At 47.6% G+C, this 17858-nt stretch overlaps 1 protein-coding gene across 1 annotated transcript; it reads right to left on the reverse strand.

The window, feature by feature from the left end:
• Positions 1 to 10594: 10594 nt before the first annotated feature.
• LOC139353696 (uncharacterized) lies at positions 10595 to 15583 on the reverse strand. The gene is made up of 11 exons (XM_070998024.1): positions 15072 to 15583; positions 14831 to 14999; positions 13843 to 13894; positions 13671 to 13779; positions 13340 to 13482; positions 13145 to 13281; positions 12515 to 12667; positions 12332 to 12423; positions 12012 to 12258; positions 11905 to 11951; positions 10595 to 11812 (listed from the first exon to the last, which is right to left on the reverse strand). Exons 1-11 carry the CDS (start codon positions 15108 to 15110, stop codon positions 11414 to 11416), a joined length of 1587 nt encoding a protein of 528 aa, XP_070854125.1. The 5' UTR covers positions 15111 to 15583; the 3' UTR covers positions 10595 to 11413.
• Positions 15584 to 17858: the final 2275 nt, after the last annotated feature.

A 17858-nucleotide genomic window follows, 5' to 3' on the forward strand; every position in this document is an offset into this window, starting at 1 on the left:
GCCTCGGCATGGCTACTGGGAGCCAGCTGGTCCTGGGGCGGCTCTTCGCTAGCCCACTCCACCTCCGCCTCGCCAGTCGGGATGCGTCCGTCGGCCCGGTTGACCGCTTTGGGAAACCGCCATCGCCGTTGCTCCACCCGCGGGTCCTCCACCAACTCGACGTCGCTGTCGGAGCTGATGACCGGCTCGGGGACGCCCCGCCCGGAGATCCGCCGCGAGGTTCGGGTAGGCCGGGCTGTCGACCATCCTTGCCCCGGGCTAGATCCTCCGGACGGCTGGTGGGCAGCCATCATTTTGCGCGCTTCGCTCCTGGTTATGCGAGTGCTCATGATGCTCGTCGATTTTGATTGTTCAGCTTGAGCCTGGGCTCCCTTTAATGACACCTCGGTTCCGAGCCTTCCTCTTTGCTCAATCCCGCTATTTCCATCGGCCTCTCCTTCTTACTACGCAGATCTACGGTACAGCTCTCTGCTCTGTGCCGTCTTCCCCCTTCCTTCGGCAGACTTTTGATGCGTGTTTTTCCTTCCTCCGATCAGTCCCAATCGAGACCTTAGACGCTCTGGTTCGCTCCCTTTGTGTTCTTAACGTTCTCCTGATGTCCTTTATGTGTTTCATTGCGCCTTTGTAGATGCCCTGTAGTATCCTTGGAGTCGATTTGTAGTATCCCTTTCGAATCCTTGGAGGTATCCTTGGAATTTGTTCGTAGTATCCTTTGGGAATCCTTGCAGGTATCCGTGGACTCTTTTCGTAGTATCCTTTGGGCATCCTTGGAGGTATCCTCGGAATCCTTTCGTAGTACCCTTTGGGCATCCTTGGAGGTATCCTTGGACTCCTTTCGTAGTATCCTTTGGGCATCCTTGGACGTATCCTTGGACTCCTTTCGTAGTATCCTTTGGGCATCCTTGGAGGTATCCTTGGGATCCTTTCGTAGTATCCTTTGGTCATCCTTGGAGGTATCCTTGGACTCCTTTCGTAGTACCTTTTGGGAATCTTTGGACGTATCCTTGGACTCCTTTCGTAGTATCCTTTGGGAATCGGAGTCGTTTGACCCCTCACAAATAGCGCCACCAACATCGCCAGCGCCAACAGCATCGGCCGCCAGCGCCAACAACATCGCCAGCTAGCAGCTACAACATCGCCAGCGCCAACAGCATCGGCCGCCAGCGCCAACAACAACGCCAGCTAGCAGCTACAACATCGCCAGCGCCAACAGCAAACAAAACCCTCGCGAATAACTTTGTAAAAAAAAACATTGTAAAGTGCATTTAATATATAAGCTTAGCCAATAATCATAAGATTTGTAGTTATATTGATACACAATAATTATTTTAGCTCAGCCTAAGCGATAGGTTCTGTTTACCTTTTCCCCCTCCGTTCTCACATCAGCAGTAGCCACACACACACACCAGGAGAGCAACGAAATATTCACCACGACAAGTGCAGCGCCGCACAGGAGCAAGCGAGAGAGGACATGCGAGGCACGCGCCAAGGGAAGAGCGAGAGAAAAGGAGTACCGAAACTTCGACAAGTGGAAAAAACCCAGAGCAGCCGAAAACTTGAACAAAACGCGGCGGCAAAGCTTAACTAGCTCTCTTTTGGAAAAGGCGGTGCACGGGATCAGAAGTGCGAGGAGTCATTTTTGCAAAGGCGGTGCACGTGATCAGAAACAGGAGCTCTCTTTTGGAAAAGGAGGTGCACGGGATCAGAAGTGCGAGGAGTCATTTTTGCAAAGTCGGTGCACGGGATCAGAAACAGGTCTCTCTTTTGGAAAACGCGGCGCACCGGACCAGAAGTGCGAGCAGTTCACTTTTGGAAAACGCAGCGTACCGGACCAGAAGTGCGAGCAGGTGACTTTTGGAAAACGCGGCGCACCGGACCAGAAGTGCGAGAAGCAGGGGACTCTTGCAAAGGCGGCGCACGGGATCAGAAGTGCGATCAGAGCAAATTTATGTGAACAACAGGAGTCTTTTGCCTTCGGGCTGATGCCAAGTGACCCAGGAAGGCGTTTACCTAGACGACCTCGAGGAGAGTGTGCCGGCCCAGGACCAGCGGCGGAGCACCCGGAGTCACGCGTGTGTGTGTGCGTGAGAGCGAGACGGGTGAGTGAGTGGAGTGAACCGCGTTTTGGCCAGCGAGAGTCCCGTGCAATGAGAAATTTCTCGAAGGCCTCGATGCGGTTTCGCCCAAAGTAGGCTAGAATTTATAAGCCATGACCTAACCTAACCCGTTAATTGCGAGCACTGAGAAAAAAAAACATGAACCAAGAATTTAAATAAAGAATATTTTCTTACATATCTGAACACATGTTGTTGCCATGTTGTTCTTTTTCCCTTTGACTACTTTGATTTCTGATTTGATTTCCGAGCTGACTACACCGAGACAAAGGGGTGGACCCAACTTTAGGAAACCCGTTGCTTATTAATTAAATAAAAATATTTCTCAGATATTAAAAATACTACGCACTGCCACACCCTCTTTCCAAAGGAACTTCGGGAAATATTTTTTTAAAAGGAAAATTTATTCTTCTTCTTTTATCACTGCCGGCTGTATTGAGCCAACTCGCGCCCGACTACACTGGGAAAACAAAATAAAGTAGAAACTCGAGTTACAAATGAATCAATAAAAATACCCCAATAAAAGTATTTCTCGCCTGATTTTAATGCAACTCGTAGGCTGGCCACGCATAAATATGAATATTTCCAGACAAATGCCTAGATTTTAGGCCATAAATTCTGCCCTAGGAAAAAGTTGTCCCCATAATCGATCCCCTCTCTCTCGGCCTTCTCGTAGCGAATGCTATGAGCCAGGCCCAAATGCGCGTTACCGCTGACGCTTTTCACTCTGCTACAGACACCGAATAAACTGTTTCTCTCACTCCGTACCCCGGTGGCTGGCACTCTACATCTCACGCCAGCCAACCGATTTTCGTCTTAGAACTTTTTGTCCCATATCTTTACAAATATTTTCGGAAAAGAGACCCTGGCGGGACTGAGTATATCCCAGCCTACGAGACTTCTTTACAGAATGGAGCCCGAACAGGGACATGGGGTTTACGAAAATTTTAGACGACCTAAATATGGCCTAAATACCCATCTGTGTACAGAGTTTGAAAATTTTCGGTTCAGTCACTTAGAAGCGTAATTTTTAAGTCGGAACGTAAGGAGAGTCATATATCGAGGGACACAAAAATTTCTAGGGCAGGAAACAGGAAAATATATATATATTCAAAAATATACCAACGCATCGAACATAACCTCAGAAAAAAAACTTAAAATTTTAGCAGAGCACATGGCATTCGGGAGAACTTTTACAAAAGTATACCCACACACAGCGAGAAATTTCTAACGCACGCAGACACACATACATGTATTTCTAAGCAGAGCAAAGTACATAACCTAAAATCAGAGATTCTTTGTTCCAAGCTCACGTGGCCAGCAAATCAAGTGAGGACGAAACACATACAGGCAGATAATCGGAAAGAGAGAGAGAGCGAGAGCCCTCTAGGCTAGCCAACTCAGGTCACGAGAGTTTCGAAAGAACGAGGTAGGGAAAAGCTAACGTATACTCCCTACATCGCAGCCATTTTGTTTTTTTCGTTTTCACTCTCATCGTCGTCCCTCTCACACGAGCAGGAGTCGATCAAGTACAGGCAACGGGATCACATCGTTGGGGGCTTCTCATATAATCATCGCCGAGTCAACACGTGCATCGGCAGCTCTCAAAAACATCGTCGTGGAAAAATTTAAAACTACATCGTCGTCGAACAAAATTTAATCACCGTCGAGAAAATTTAGGAATTAAATCGTCGTTTGACATCGGATTGTGGTCACCATCGTTGCACGTGGGAATTCAGTAAATTCTTGGTGACAAATAAAATAAAATTTTCAATAAGATTTTAACCAGTTCGAACATCGTTTGACCCTTGTCCAAGAATTTCTCTCGTCCTATCGAAACTTTTCCTGTCGTTTGCCAGTTAACTATTATTTCACAGCAATATGGGGGCGCGTTGGATTTCGTATCTCCGGAAGCGGAAGGAGTTTTCCTTGGAAGCAACCGGAACAGTTGAGGAAATGAGGAGCCGGCTGTCTGCTTTTAATAATCGGGACGACCACGTGCTGGAGATAGCCGAGCGGCTACAGGATTGCGAAGCGGAAATTACATCCGCCCTAACGGATAGGAAGCAGCGTTCACCGACTCCGAACCCACACCCACCGGGTCCAACACAGCTTCAGGTGCCAGCACTGGAAGGCCGGTCAAGCGGGATCCATCCATCCGGTCAAGCAGGATATTTTTCCCAGGAAATCAGAGATGTCCGCAGCCACGCTAGCGGAAAAGCTGAAGAATTGGGGAATCACTTTTGACGGGACCACGGACCCCATAACCTTCATCCAACACCTCGAGGAACGAGCCACCGCACACGAAGTTGACGTGGAGAAGATGCCGCAGGCCATCCCTGGTCTTTTGACGGATACAGCTGAGCACTGGCTTCGGACAAGCCAGCTGCTAGGAAAATCTTGGACGAACTTCAAGAAGGCGTTTCTTGACTTCTTTCTGCCACCCAGGTACTTTCAGCGACTCGAGGATGAGATCCGCACCAGAGATCAGCGACGGGGAGAGACTTTCAAACAATACCTAGTCAACATCAGACTCATGATGCACAGAGCGGGGTATAATGCGGAGCAGGAGTTGGACCGGATCTATGAAAATCTCCAACCGGAGTACCAGATGTACGAAGGGAGGCACGACTTCACCACTTTGGAGCAACTTACCACTTTAGCGGTAAACTACGAGGTCACCCGCGATCGGAGCACAGGAAGCCATGCCAGAATGTTGGCCGAACCACAACCAGCGCCTAGAAGGAACGAGTACGAGATCCCAGCGTATGCAGGAGCATCACCAATAGGTCAACAGAATTTCACACGACCGGCCAGACGACCACCCACCCCAGCCACAGTTTTACAATCAGTTCCTCGAGTGGGGAACAGGTCAATGGTGCCGAACTTCAGTCTTGCTTGCAGGAATTGTGCCCAGGAGGGTCACCGTTTAGCTACATGTCGCAATCCCATAGTCCTCTTTTGTTGGGATTGTGGTCGCAGAGGAGTACGCACTCTCGAGTGTTGCCGTCGTACCCAGCCGGGAAACGAGAGGAGTCTTCCCCGGAATTAGGAGAAATCTTACAGGTTCAGTCGAGCAGAATTATCGCGCAGGTGCAAATCGAGGGTCAGGAGTTTAACGCTACCATAGACACCGGAGCTAGCAGAAGCTTCGTGAGCGAACGAGTTGTTCAACGTGTAGGGACGCCACATAACGTACGGTCGGTACACACTCATGTCAGCCTGGCGGAAGGCTCACGCAAGGAGATAACCAAGTCTCTGGTAGTTTTCCCTTCGTTCATGGAAGACGTACTATTGGGCATGGGCATGTCTGCCACTCTCCAATGCGGCCGCGCTTCGCTGCAGCTGTACCCTCTCCTAATAAGCAGCCCCACTAACGACTTAGCTATGCCTCCTCTCTTGACAAATGCGTTCACTCCAGCAAACAACGATCCAGATAACGAGGTGCAAACCACCCCGACCAGCAGTATTTTAGGGTCTCGAGACGACAACGCCGTGCGAAATAATCCATTTCGACGGAATCATGCTACTGTTTCAGCGGAACCAGTAGAGGAAGGGCGAGCGCCTTCCCCAGTCAGACCAGGATACACGCCTGACACTGGAGGAGCACTAGCCGCAATCACCGCAAACGCCGAGCAAGAAGAATTAGAACCCTGGGTAAACAAATTCCTACAGGAGGAATTGGCCAAATTCGAAGGATTGACGGGAGTGTCAAATATCGCTGAGCATACGATCACGATGCGAGATGATAAGCCCATCAAACAGAGGTATTTTCCTAAGAATCCCGCGATGCAGAGGATTATCGATGAGCAGATCGACGAACTGCTACGCAACGACTGTATAGAGCCTTCTCGGAGCCCCCACAGCGCCCCTATTGTACTCGTGGGCAAGAAATCTGGAGAGATGCGACTATGTGTAGATTTTCGACAACTAAATGCCCATTCTATTCCAGATGCACACCCGCTGCCAAGGATAACACACATCTGGGAGCGTCTGCGCCATGCCAAGTACATATCGACGCTCGATTTGAAGAGCGGATATTGGCAAATCCCTGTAGCCGAGTCTAGCCGCGAGTGCACAGCATTTACAGTCCCCGGGAGGGGCTTGTACCACTGGAAAGTGATGCCGTTTGGCCTCCACTCAGCACCAGCCACATTCCAGCGGGCGCTCGACAGCGTCATAGGACCGGACATGGAGCCCAACGCGTTTGCGTATTTGGATGACATCATCATCATCGGCCGCACTCTGGAGGAGCATGTGCAGCATCTACAAGAAGTATTTCGACGGCTACGAAAGGCGAACCTTCGTCTCAACGCGAAGAAATGCAGTTTCTTTAAGCGCAGCCTGGTGTACTTGGGACACGTCATCAGTGAGGAGGGAATTCACACGGATCCCGACAAGATTTCGGCAGTACGGCGACTGAGTCCGCCCACCACATGCAAGGAGTTGAGGAGATGTCTAGGGATTGCGTCATGGTACAGGAGATTTGTACCCAACTTTGCCAGCGTAGTGCAGCCCATGTCTTTGCTACTCAAGAAAGGAAAGAAATGGCAACGGGAGCAGGAGCAGCAAGATGCGTTCGAGGAACTCAAAAGAAAACTCACGGAGGCGCCGGTTCTCGCCTGCTCCGACTTCAACGAGAAGTTCGTGTTGCAAACAGACGCCAGCGACATCGGCCTAGGAGCAGTTTTAACGCAGAAAATCCAGGGAGAAGAACGAGTCAACGAGAACGCATTCGCCAGCAGACGCCTCATCGCCGCCGAGGAGAACTACTCCGCCACAGAAAAGGAGTGTCTGGCTATCATATGGGCCATCAGGAAACTCAGATGCTACTTGGAAGGTTATCGATTTGAGGTGATAACGGACCACCTCGCCTTGAAGTGGCTCAACTCGATTGATAATCCCACCGGCCGCATAGCGCGCTGGGCGTTTGAACTGCAGCAGTACCAGTTTGACGTCACCTATCGACGCGGGAGCCAGAACATTGTTGCAGATGCACTTTCTCGACAGCCTTTGGAAGTACTTCAGATGATCCAGGAGGATAAGCCGGGATGCACATGGTACCAGCGGATGCTGAAACTTGTTCAGGACAGGCCTGAAGATTACCCGGACTACGCGTACGAGAACCAACAGCTCTATCGGCATATCGGATCCCGACCTGACGACGAAGACTCCGTGCCCTGGAAACTGTGCGTAGCCAAGGAACACCGACAGCGAGTACTGTCGGAATGCCATGACCAGCCGACGGCAGGACATCTCGGAATCAGGAAGACAACCACCCGCATCGCCCAGAGATATTACTGGCCAGGTATGTCCGCAAGTGTGACACTTGCCAACGGTTCAAAGTCAGCCAAACCAAACCGGCGGGTAAAATGTTCACCAGACAGATTAACGAGCCGTTCGATACTGTCTGCGCCGATTTTATTGGCCCCTTCCGCGATCCAAGAGTGGGAATACGATGCTGCTCGTATTCTTCGACGCCTTTTCGAAATGGGTTGAGTTGGTCCCCTTGAGAAAAGCTACTTCGGCGCATCTCGAAAAATCCTTTCGGGAGAGGATTTTGAATCACTTTGGTATTCCCCGAACATTTGTCTGCGATAATGGGACACAGTTTACGAGTCGTTCATTCAAAGCCTTCTGCAAGCAGGCGGGAATGGAGATCCAACATACAGCACCTTATACTCCGCAGCAGAACCCGACAGATAGGGCCAATCGCACCATTAAAACGATGGTCGCCCAGTACATCGAGGACAAGCAGACGACGTGGGACGAACTTCTGCCCGAACTGAATCTGGCAATTAATAGCAGCATCTCAGAATCAACCGGATTCTGTCCAGCGTTCATCGTCCAAGGCAGAGAGCCACGACTCCCAGGAGCCTTGTATGATGAAGTGACTCCAGGACCAAGCCAAGCTCCACGGGACATTTTCAAGGTAGTACAGGAGAACACTCAGAGAGCTTCGTTGGAGCAGCGGAAGCATTACGATCTCAGGCGACGTGCGTGGAGACCGACCATAGGATCGCTGGTCTTCGTAAAACAGCATCATTTGTCCAGGGCAGCGGATAACTTTGCCGCTAAGCTAGCACCCAAGTACGAGGGCCCGTACAAAGTAAAGTAAAAACCCAGTTAGTAATCGTTAAAACAAAGCACTAATACCCTTTTGTTCTCCCCTACAGACATGGCGTCGGACAACCCGTCACACCTGTGGCGCATGACAACACGCAAGCCACGGCCACCCACATTTCTCAACGCCCCCCGAAGTAGGAGGGGAATGTGAGGAGTCGTTTGACCCCCACCAACATCGCCAGCGCCAACAGCATCGGCCGCCAGCGCCAACAACATCGCCAGCTAGCAGCTACAACATCGCCAGCGCCAACAGCATCGGCCGCCAGCGCCAACAACAACGCCAGCTAGCAGCTACAACATCGCCAGCGCCAACAGCAAACAAAACCCTCGCGAATAACTTTGTAAAAAAAAACATTGTACAGTGCATTTAATATATAAGCTTAGCCAATAATCATAAGATTTGTAGTTATATTAATACACAATAATTATTTTAGCTCAGCCTAAGCGATAGGTTCTGTTTACCTTTTCCCCCTCCGTTCTCACATCAGCAGTAGCCACACACACACACACACACCAGGAGAGCAACGAAATATTCACCACGATAAGTGCAGCGCCGCACAGGAGCAAGCGAGAGAGGACATGCGATCGAGGAGGAAAACAACCCCCGAAAATTGGCACGCGCCAAGGGAAGAGCGAGAGAAAAGGAATACCGAAACTTTGACAAGTGGAAAAAACCCAGAGCAGCCGAAAACTTGAACAAAACGCGGCGGCAAAGCTTGACTAGCTCTCTTTTGGAAAAGGCGGTGCACGGGATCAGAAGTGCTAGGAGTCATTTTTGCAAAGGCGGTGCACGGGATCAGAAACAGGAGCTCTCTTTTGGAAAAGGCGGTGCAGGGGATCAGAAGTGCGAGGAGTCATTTTTGCAAAGGCGGTGCACGGGATCAGAAACAGGTCTCTCTTTTGGAAAACGCGGCGCACCGGACCAGAAGTGCGAGCAGTTCACTTTTGGACTTTTGGAAAACGCGGCGCACCGGACCAGAAGTGCGAGAAGCAGGGGACTCTTGCAAAGGCGGCGCACGGGATCAGAAGTGCGAGCAGAGCATATTTACGTGGACAACAGGAGTTTACCTAGACGACCTCGAGGAGAGTGTGCCTGCCCAGGACCAGCGGCGGAGCACCCGGAGTCACGCGTGTGTGTGTGCGTGAGAGCGTGAGAGTCCCGTGCAATGAGAAATTTCTCGAAGGCCTCGATGCGGTTTCGCCCAGAGTAGGCTAGAATTTATAAACCATGACCTAACCTAACCCGTTAATTGCGAGCACTGAGAAAAAAAAAACATGAACCAAGAATTTAAACAAAGAATATTTTCTTACATATCTGAACACAAAATTCGCCGCTGGCATGTTGTTCTTTTTCCCTTTGACTACTTTGATTTCTGATTTGATTTCCGAGCTGACTACACCGAGAGAAAGGGGTGGACCCAACTTTAGGAAACCTGTTGCTCATTAATTAAATAAAAATACTACGCACTGCCACACCCTCTTTCCAAAGGAACTTCGGGAAATATTTTTTTAAAAGGAAAATTTATTCTTCTTCTATCACTGCCGGCTGTATTGAGCCAACTCGCGCCCGACTACACTGGGAAAACAAAATAAAGTAGAAACTCGAGTTACAAATGAATCAATAAAAATACCCCAATAAATGTATTTCTCGCCTGATTTTAATGCAACTCGTAGGGAAAAAAATCCAATCAAGCTGGACACGCATAAATATGAATATTTCCAGACAAATGCCTAGATTTTAGGCCATAAATTCTGCCCTAGGGAAAAGTTGTCCCCATAATCGATCCCCTCTATCTCGGCCTTCTCGTAGCGAATGCTATGAGCCAGGCCCAAATGCGCGTTACCGCTGACGCTTTTCACTCTGCTACAGACACCGAATAAACTGTTTCTCTCACTCCGCACCCCGGTGGCTGGCACTCTACATCTCACGCCAGCCAACCGATTTTCGTATTAGACCTTTTTGTCCCATATCTTTACAAATATTTTCGGTAGAGACCCTGGCGGGACTGAGTATATCCCAGCCTACGAGACTTCTTTACAACTTTAAATGTTGTTTTGCGTCTGTTGTGTTTGCTTGCTGTGGCCGCTCGCTTGTGTTTTCCGTTTGTTGCTGTTTTTTGAATATAAAATAAACGACGCGCCGAAAGTAATTGTTATTTGTTCCCCGTGCCCCGTGTTTTTTTTCGCGTCTAGTAGTCCTTGTGCCCGTCGAACGGAAGTGTCAAACTCACCAGTGCTAGTCGCCCCAGTTGTGCAGTCAGTAGGACCACAAGTTTCCACATTTCCACACACGACAGGCCTGTTTGCTGCTCTCTCTGCCCGGCAAACAAACATTTAGTGAATATTTTCTACACTTTTTGTTCGGTCGTGTTTTTTTTATTTTGCTAAAGTCACGTTGTGCCATCGGTATTGTTTTCGTTTCGGTTTTCGGGGAACAGTGCCGTTGTTCGTCTTGGGGGTCTAGTGACCTTGCGCGACCCGCACCATGGACCTGCGCAGCTGGCGTAAGGTCCTTATCCAGTAGGTCATCGAGTGTCGCTTCACCGAACACAACTTCATCACACTGGAGCAGTCGGACATCGATGCCTTCTTCTCGATCTACGTGCAAAAGGCCCAAGTGGCGCCGGTAGAGGAGGAGAACGCGCTGCCGGCCCAGCCTGGGGAGCACCGCTCCCCCCTGCAGAACTTCCTCCGAGATCATTATCCAGAGTTCAGTGCCCACATAGATGGCCGTGGCCAACTTGTGACCGCGGACTACGTGTATGTCTACACACTGCTCCTGCATTACTCATGCGTGAAGCAGCCCAGCGTGTTTATCCACAGCATCTGCAAGAAGCTGCCGGAGCTAGTGCAGACCTGCATCGCAAACTTCTTCGGCCAGACGTTGGAGCAACAGCTGACGCGCCAATTTCTCCGCCAGTCTATGAACAATGTGGCTGTGATTTACCGCCAGGGCGTCCAGATCAGCCCCAGTCGTCCGAGCTGCAGCACCATGAGTCCCGAACTGACCATTGACACCACACCGGACACATCCTCGTCCACATCCGCATCGCCTCAGCCGCCGAGCAGCACGCCACAGATCCGTCATCCAGCGCCTCCAAATGTCCGCCAACGAAATGCTAGCAGCGCACCCGGGAGCTGCACGGTGTTCGCGCCCAGCTGGAGGTGGTGTCCTACGAGAAGACCATGCTCGAGGAGCAGCAAACGGAGAAGGAGGACCTGATCATAGAAATGCTGGACAACACTGATGGGGCCAGAGGGTCAGGCTCGATGCTGTGCTTCTCGACGAAGCAAGCCACACTCTCGCTTAGCTCCAGCAAGTTAGCGTTCTGCTTCTGCGGCTCTTTCCTCAGCTCGGCGTTCTCGTGCTCCTTCTCGCGCAGCTGCTTGTCGACCACAGAGCTGTCCAGATTCTCGGGCGTGGTGTTCGGGGACAGGGAACAGTTGAGCAAATCCGAGGACGCATTTAGAACCTCACGTCGGTTGTGTAACTCCTCGCGCGCTTCCTGTAGACAACGATCCAGCTCCTGCTTGTCGCGCTTCAGGCTGGATTCCTCCAGGCGCTGTTCCAGCTATTCAAGAAGAAAAACAAAAAAAATATAAATATATTTATGGAATTTTGGGTAGGTATTATGTAGGTACTTTGAATTTATATTTCCTAAACAGCGCCCTTTTTCGCCAATATTAATTTTAGAATTATGTACCTAGTAGCTTTAATTTAATTAAATAATTAACAACCATTAAATATGAATTCAAAAATATTAATTTAACAAATAAAATTCCCTCTCAATACCAAAAGTGTGTACAGTTCCGACCCAAAGGTGACTAGTTTTTCGCTGATATTCACACAAAATTCGCCGGATTTAGTTCTTTTGTGTAATGCCCCCATAAAATCAGACAGGTAGCATACCTGCTCGACAAGCTCTGATTTTTCGGCGCGCAAATCCTGTAGCTTATCGTTAGTCTCGGCTATAATGGCCTCCTTTTGGCTGCTTTCCTTCATCAGGCTTCGCTTCAACTGAAATGAGGAAAGTTTTATTATTGGTTTATGGCACCAAGTACCTGTGACCATCTGGTGGTCTACTACCTACATGATCGAACTCATTTAGCACGTTGTCGGCATTCTCACCATTCTGGACGGCGTTTTTGAGCTTGGCCAGTTGACTCTTGGCCATCATGTTCTCTGTAATGGGAAAAAACGATAAAATATGTTACTATCATATTTAACTACTATCAGAGGGATGTAAGCCACAAGATCTATGAGGCATTCTTACCTTTGTTTAGCGTTTTAATCAGATCCTCCTCCGCTTGCTGCCCTTCGAGCATGGTCTTCTCGTAGGACACCACCTCCAGCTGGGCGCGAACACCGCGCAGCTCCCGGGTGCGCTGCTCCAGCAGCTCGGTTCTGGGTGTGAGCGGAGCGGACATTTAGAGGCGCTGAATTTTGTGTGAATATCAGCGAAAAACTAGTCACCTTTGGGTCGGAACTGTACACACTTTGGGTATTGAGGGAATTTTATTTGTTAAATTAATATTTTTGAATTCATATTTAATGGTTGTTAATTATTTAATTAAATTAAAGCTACTAGGTACATAATTCTAAAATTAATATTGGCGAAAAAGGGCGCCGTTTAGGAAATCTAAATTCAAAGTACCTACATAATACCTACCCAAAATTCCATAAATATATATTTATATTTTTTTTGTTTTTCTTCTTGAATAGCTTAAAACGTCCGGGAACAAACTACTCGCGTGCGTGGACAGAATCCGGGAGCTGGAACAGCGCCTGGAGGAATCCAGCCTGATTGTATCTTCCAGAGAAGATACAATCAGCTCCCTGAAGCGCGACAAGCAGGAGCTGGATCGTTGTCTACAGGAAGCGCGCGAGGAGTTACACAACCGACGTGAGGTTCTAAATGCGTCCTCGGATTTGCTCAACTGTTCCCTGTCCCCGAACACCACGCCCGAGAATCTGGACAGCTCTGTGGTCGACAAGCAGCTGCGCGAGAAGGAGCACGAGAACGCCGAGCTGAGGGAAGAGCTGCAGAAGCAGAACGCTATCTTGCTGGAGATAAGCGAGAGTGTGGCTTGCTTCGCACAGCATCGAGCCTCTGGCCCCATCAGTGTTGTCCAGCATTTCTATGATCAGGTCCTCCTTCTTCGTTTGCTGCTCCTCGAGCATGGTCTTCTCGTAGGACACAACCTCCAGCTGGGCGCGAACAACGTGCAGCTCCCGGGTGCGCTGCTAGCATTTCGTTGCCGAACATTTGGAGGCGCTGGCGATCGCGATGATCAGCTCGGCGGCTGAGGCGATGCGGATGTAGACGAGGATGTGCCCGGTGTGGTGTCAATGGTTAGCTCGAGACTCATGGTGCTGCAGCTCGGACGACTGGGGCTGATCTGGACGCCCTGGCGGTAAACCACAGCCACATTGTTCATAGACTGGCGGAGAAATTGGCGCGTCAGCTGTTGCTCCAATGTCTGGCCGAAGAAGTTTGCGATGCAAGTCTGCACTAGCTCAGGCAGCTTCTTGCAGATGCTGTGGATGAACACGCTGAGCTGCTTCACGCACGAGTAATGCAGGAGCAGTGTTTAGACGTACACGTAGTCCGCGGTCACAAGTTGTCCACGGCCATCTATGTGGGAACTGAACTCTGGATAAAAAATGGGTTGGAATAAAAATGGGTCTCATTATTTGGCTAGTTTTAAGCAACAAGTTAGGGGAGGAAAATCCTTGGAAAATCCCAAAACCTTTTCGAGGCGCCAAGGGAACTAGCTTAAAAGAGGACTTGAGAAGTGTACATACCCTTGCATGTCCTATAGTAATCTAAGGTTTCACTAAAATTGTATAAAATGGCCATTAATCCTTGAATAATCCTACTATTTCAACTAGTTTATTGACAATAAAGTGAAGTAAAGTAAAATGGAAGAAAGAAAATCCTTTGAAAATCCCAAAATAAGAAAATAACTAAATTAAAAAGGGGAATTTGATATGTACATATCTAAAAAGAATTTATATTCCCTTGTATTTATAATCACAATTCAATATTTGACTAAATAGGAATAAAATAAACATTTGCCCTTGAATAATACTTATATTTCAACTAGTTTTATTGAAATTAAAAAAAATTGCTCATATAATCAGTTCTATAAGTTAAATATCAAGTCGGTTAGGGTCTATACAAAGTCCTTCCTTTTCCCTTTTTTTCTTATCTAGATATGAGGTAATACACCCTGACAGTACTGAAATAATATACAATGACCATTAGTCCTTGAATACCATTATTTCCACTTGTTCTGTTTACAACAAAGTGAAATTCTCATATAATCAGTTCTTTAACAATCGACTCTGGTAGGTGCCTATGTTTTTTCTATATGAAAGTTCCTATATCAAAGGTGTCTTGGAATGTAGACTCATGACATTTGGGCAACCATGACTTTGAAAAAATAGTATCCCCTATAGTATAGTATAGTATTGAAAAAATAGTATAGTATAGTAGTAAAATAGATGAAGGATGACAACCCTGTTTTTCAGGAGACATGACATGCAAAATTATTTCGGGCTGGAAATGCAAAATACCCGAACTCACCACGGAGGAAGTTCTGCAGAGGCGAGCGGTGCTCCCCGGGCTGGGTCGGCAGCGCGTTCTCCTCCTCCACCGGCGCCACCTGGGCCTTTTGCACGTAGATCGAGAAGGCATCGATGTCCGACTGCTCCAGCGTGATGAAGTTGTGTTCGGTGAAGCGACACTCGATGACCTGTGTCGGGAAATCGCGTAAGTGGATGGCATCGGGAAGACCTGCGAAGATCCCAGGATCTCTACTACTTACCCACTGGATAAGGACCTTACGCCAGCTGCGCAGGTCCATGGTGCGGGTCGCGCAAGGTCACTAGACCCCCGACGAACAACGGCACTGTTCCCCGAAAACCGAACCGAAAACAATACCGATGGCACAACGTGACTTTAGCAAAATAAAAAAAACACGACCGAACAAAAAGTGTAGAAAATATTCAATAAATGTTTGTGTTTGCCGGGCAGCGAGAGCAGAAAACACGACTGTCCTGTGTGGAAATGTGGAAGCCTGTGCTCCTACTGACTGCACAACTGGGGCGACTAGCACTGGTGAGTTTGACACTTCCGTTCGACGGGCACAAGGACTACTAGACGCGAAAAAAAAATACACGGGGCACGGGGTACAAATAACATTTACTTTCGGCGCGTCGTTTATATTATATTCAAAAGCCGACGCTAGGGATGGGAGAAATGTATCAAAATCGATACTTTTCGTATAAAAATAAATATTTATATCGTGATATTTTTCAACTGACTTATCGCTGTTATCGCTATCAGCAACGTAAGTGACGGAAACGTAAGTGCGTAAATACAAATAAATATTTATGTCCTTCAAATTAGCGTCGGCCTGTTAGCAATGTCCGTCAAATTAGCGTCGGCCTGTTAGCAACGAAAGTGGAACGGTGGAATTTGGAACATGGGGGCTCTTTTTATTTTTAAATTTTCTCGCTTTTTGGGGACCAAATCGAAAAATCTAAAATGCTAGATTGTTAAGAAAGAAAAGATCTATCGATCTAGGTATTGAGACACATCCGAGGTCTATTAATGTTTCAAAAAAATCGTGTCCCCACAATTTTCTTAACTGCTCCCCTCACAGAGGTTGTGCCAATATGCACGATAAGCCAAGCTATTGGGGGTTAATTCAAGCTCCTTTTCTGAAAGTTTCATTAAAATCAAACCCACAGTTTTCGAGAAAATAGCCTAACAGTGACGCAACCTCGGATTTTCCCCATACAAAAAAGGGGGCAAAAATGAAATTACCTACCTTAGAAGTTGTGCCAACATGCACGGTATATGGGTAGATAGGGGATAATCTAAGGAGTGTTCTGTGAAAATTTTATCAAAATCAAACCCACAGATTTTGAGAAAACTGCTTTACAGTTGGGGGTGCTAAAAAGGTTAATAAAAGACCGTTTAATCCAGAAACTGAACCTTTAGATACTAAGACATGACAATCATTCGACGCTAACTTTCTATAACTTTATACAACTTTCACAGAGGTTGTGCCAACTTGCACGGTATCGCATTAGAAGGGGCATCATTTTAGCTAATTTCTGAATAAATTACAGGCAATTCAAATCCACAGTTTTCGAGAAATTCAAGTATTTTCAATTATGGCTTTTGCCACGCGGTCACACTGTCCAGGCCAGCGAGAAATCGTATGCACCCGTGACATCAACCATCAAAATATATATGCAAATTTTAATTAATTCATACAACTCTCACAGAGGTTGTGCCAACTTGCACGGTATCGCATTCGAAGGGGCATCATTATAGCTAATTTCTGAGTTAATTACAGGCAATTCAAACCCACAGTTTTCGAGAAATTCAAGTATTTTCAATTATGGCTTTTGCCACGCGGTCACACTGTCCAGACCAGCGAGAAAGCAAATTCAGCCAAGACATTTACCACGAAAAGGTATTTATCGATATATCGCCAAGTGCCAAGCTACGACCTACAACACTTAATTGAGCCAATCGAATACTTTTGGCCGCCAAGTATTGAAAAATATATATTTTATGTTTCAAATTTTCATTGTGATATGTATGCACCCCCTAATTGGTATTTATTTCCCTATTATTTTAATGTATAATTCATCGAAATCGATCCAGTGGTTTGGTAGAATTTAACATTTTATTGATTTAAGAAAAATATAAAAATTACCTATTTGCTATTGTGGAGTTGCCATACTGCCGAACAGAATCCCCGTTACTTTGAATTAGAAGCTCGTGCAGAGAAGTAAAGTGAAAAGAAAATAAAAGCTGAAATTTATAATAAAACTTAAAACATAGATACATCATGTGTAATTTATTCGTATTAAAACTATTTTGCTGCTCGCTAATGCGATTAGTGTGAGTGCTGGCATCGCGGTTGCCAAACGATTTAAAAATCGCTTAACAGACAACACATCCGCGGCCCAGCTTCATCGCGCCCAACATCCCAGCTTCCACAAAGTGCATATCGATTTCCTTCTGTGTCGACATGTTGATGTCCCAGTGCCACAGAGAGTCTGCTGCATCATTTCTAAGTCTCCTCCTGCTTTTGTTTGAGTTTCGATTCGTGACTTCTCCATCCTGGTTGAAAGTAAATCCGCTCGACACAAAAGGAGCGTGCAGAAGCACACGGAGCATAGCTGGTACAGCGAGGAGCACTCTTCAACTTCCTCCCTCCCCGGCATCGCTATCTTCGTTATCCTTATCATTATCCGGCATACGCGCGGAAACATCGTCCACCCCGAGTTGGCGCCTGGAAACACTCAAGTGCAATATTTGGCAACAATAACTTAATGTCTACATAAGGTTTTTTCGGATCGTGACTGCAACTCCAGTGGCGGCTTATCAATGTTTAACCAGAGCTGCATAACAGGAGCAGAGCTACAGCAATAAGCCCCGAAGGAGATACTGCTGAGAAGACTTGGATATTTTTGAGAAAAAATTTTTTTATTGGACGGAAGAGGCGAGCCCCAAGTGGTATGCATAGCCGAGGACATCGGGCAGGTGCTGAAATCCCATTCTCCCCCAACTAACATTCCGGGGATATGGC

The sequence above is a fragment of the Drosophila suzukii genome, chromosome Y (assembly GCF_043229965.1).
Source record: "Drosophila suzukii chromosome Y, CBGP_Dsuzu_IsoJpt1.0, whole genome shotgun sequence".
Lineage (NCBI taxonomy): Eukaryota > Metazoa > Arthropoda > Insecta > Diptera > Drosophilidae > Drosophila > Drosophila suzukii.

Bases quoted from the DNA above. Each gene is read 5' to 3' on its own strand.
- LOC139353696 (XM_070998024.1), bottom strand. From the start codon at position 15,110: ATGGACCTGCGCAGCTGGCGTAAGGTCCTTATCCAGTGG. The intron at 13,483-13,670 runs GTGGCTGTGGTT...AAATGCTAGCAG, and splicing joins TCCGCCAGTCTATGAACAAT to CGCACCCGGGAGCTGCACGT. The intron at 12,668-13,144 runs GTCGGTTGTGTA...AGCGCCTCTAAA, and splicing joins GGACGCATTTAGAACCTCAC to TGTCCGCTCCGCTCACACCC.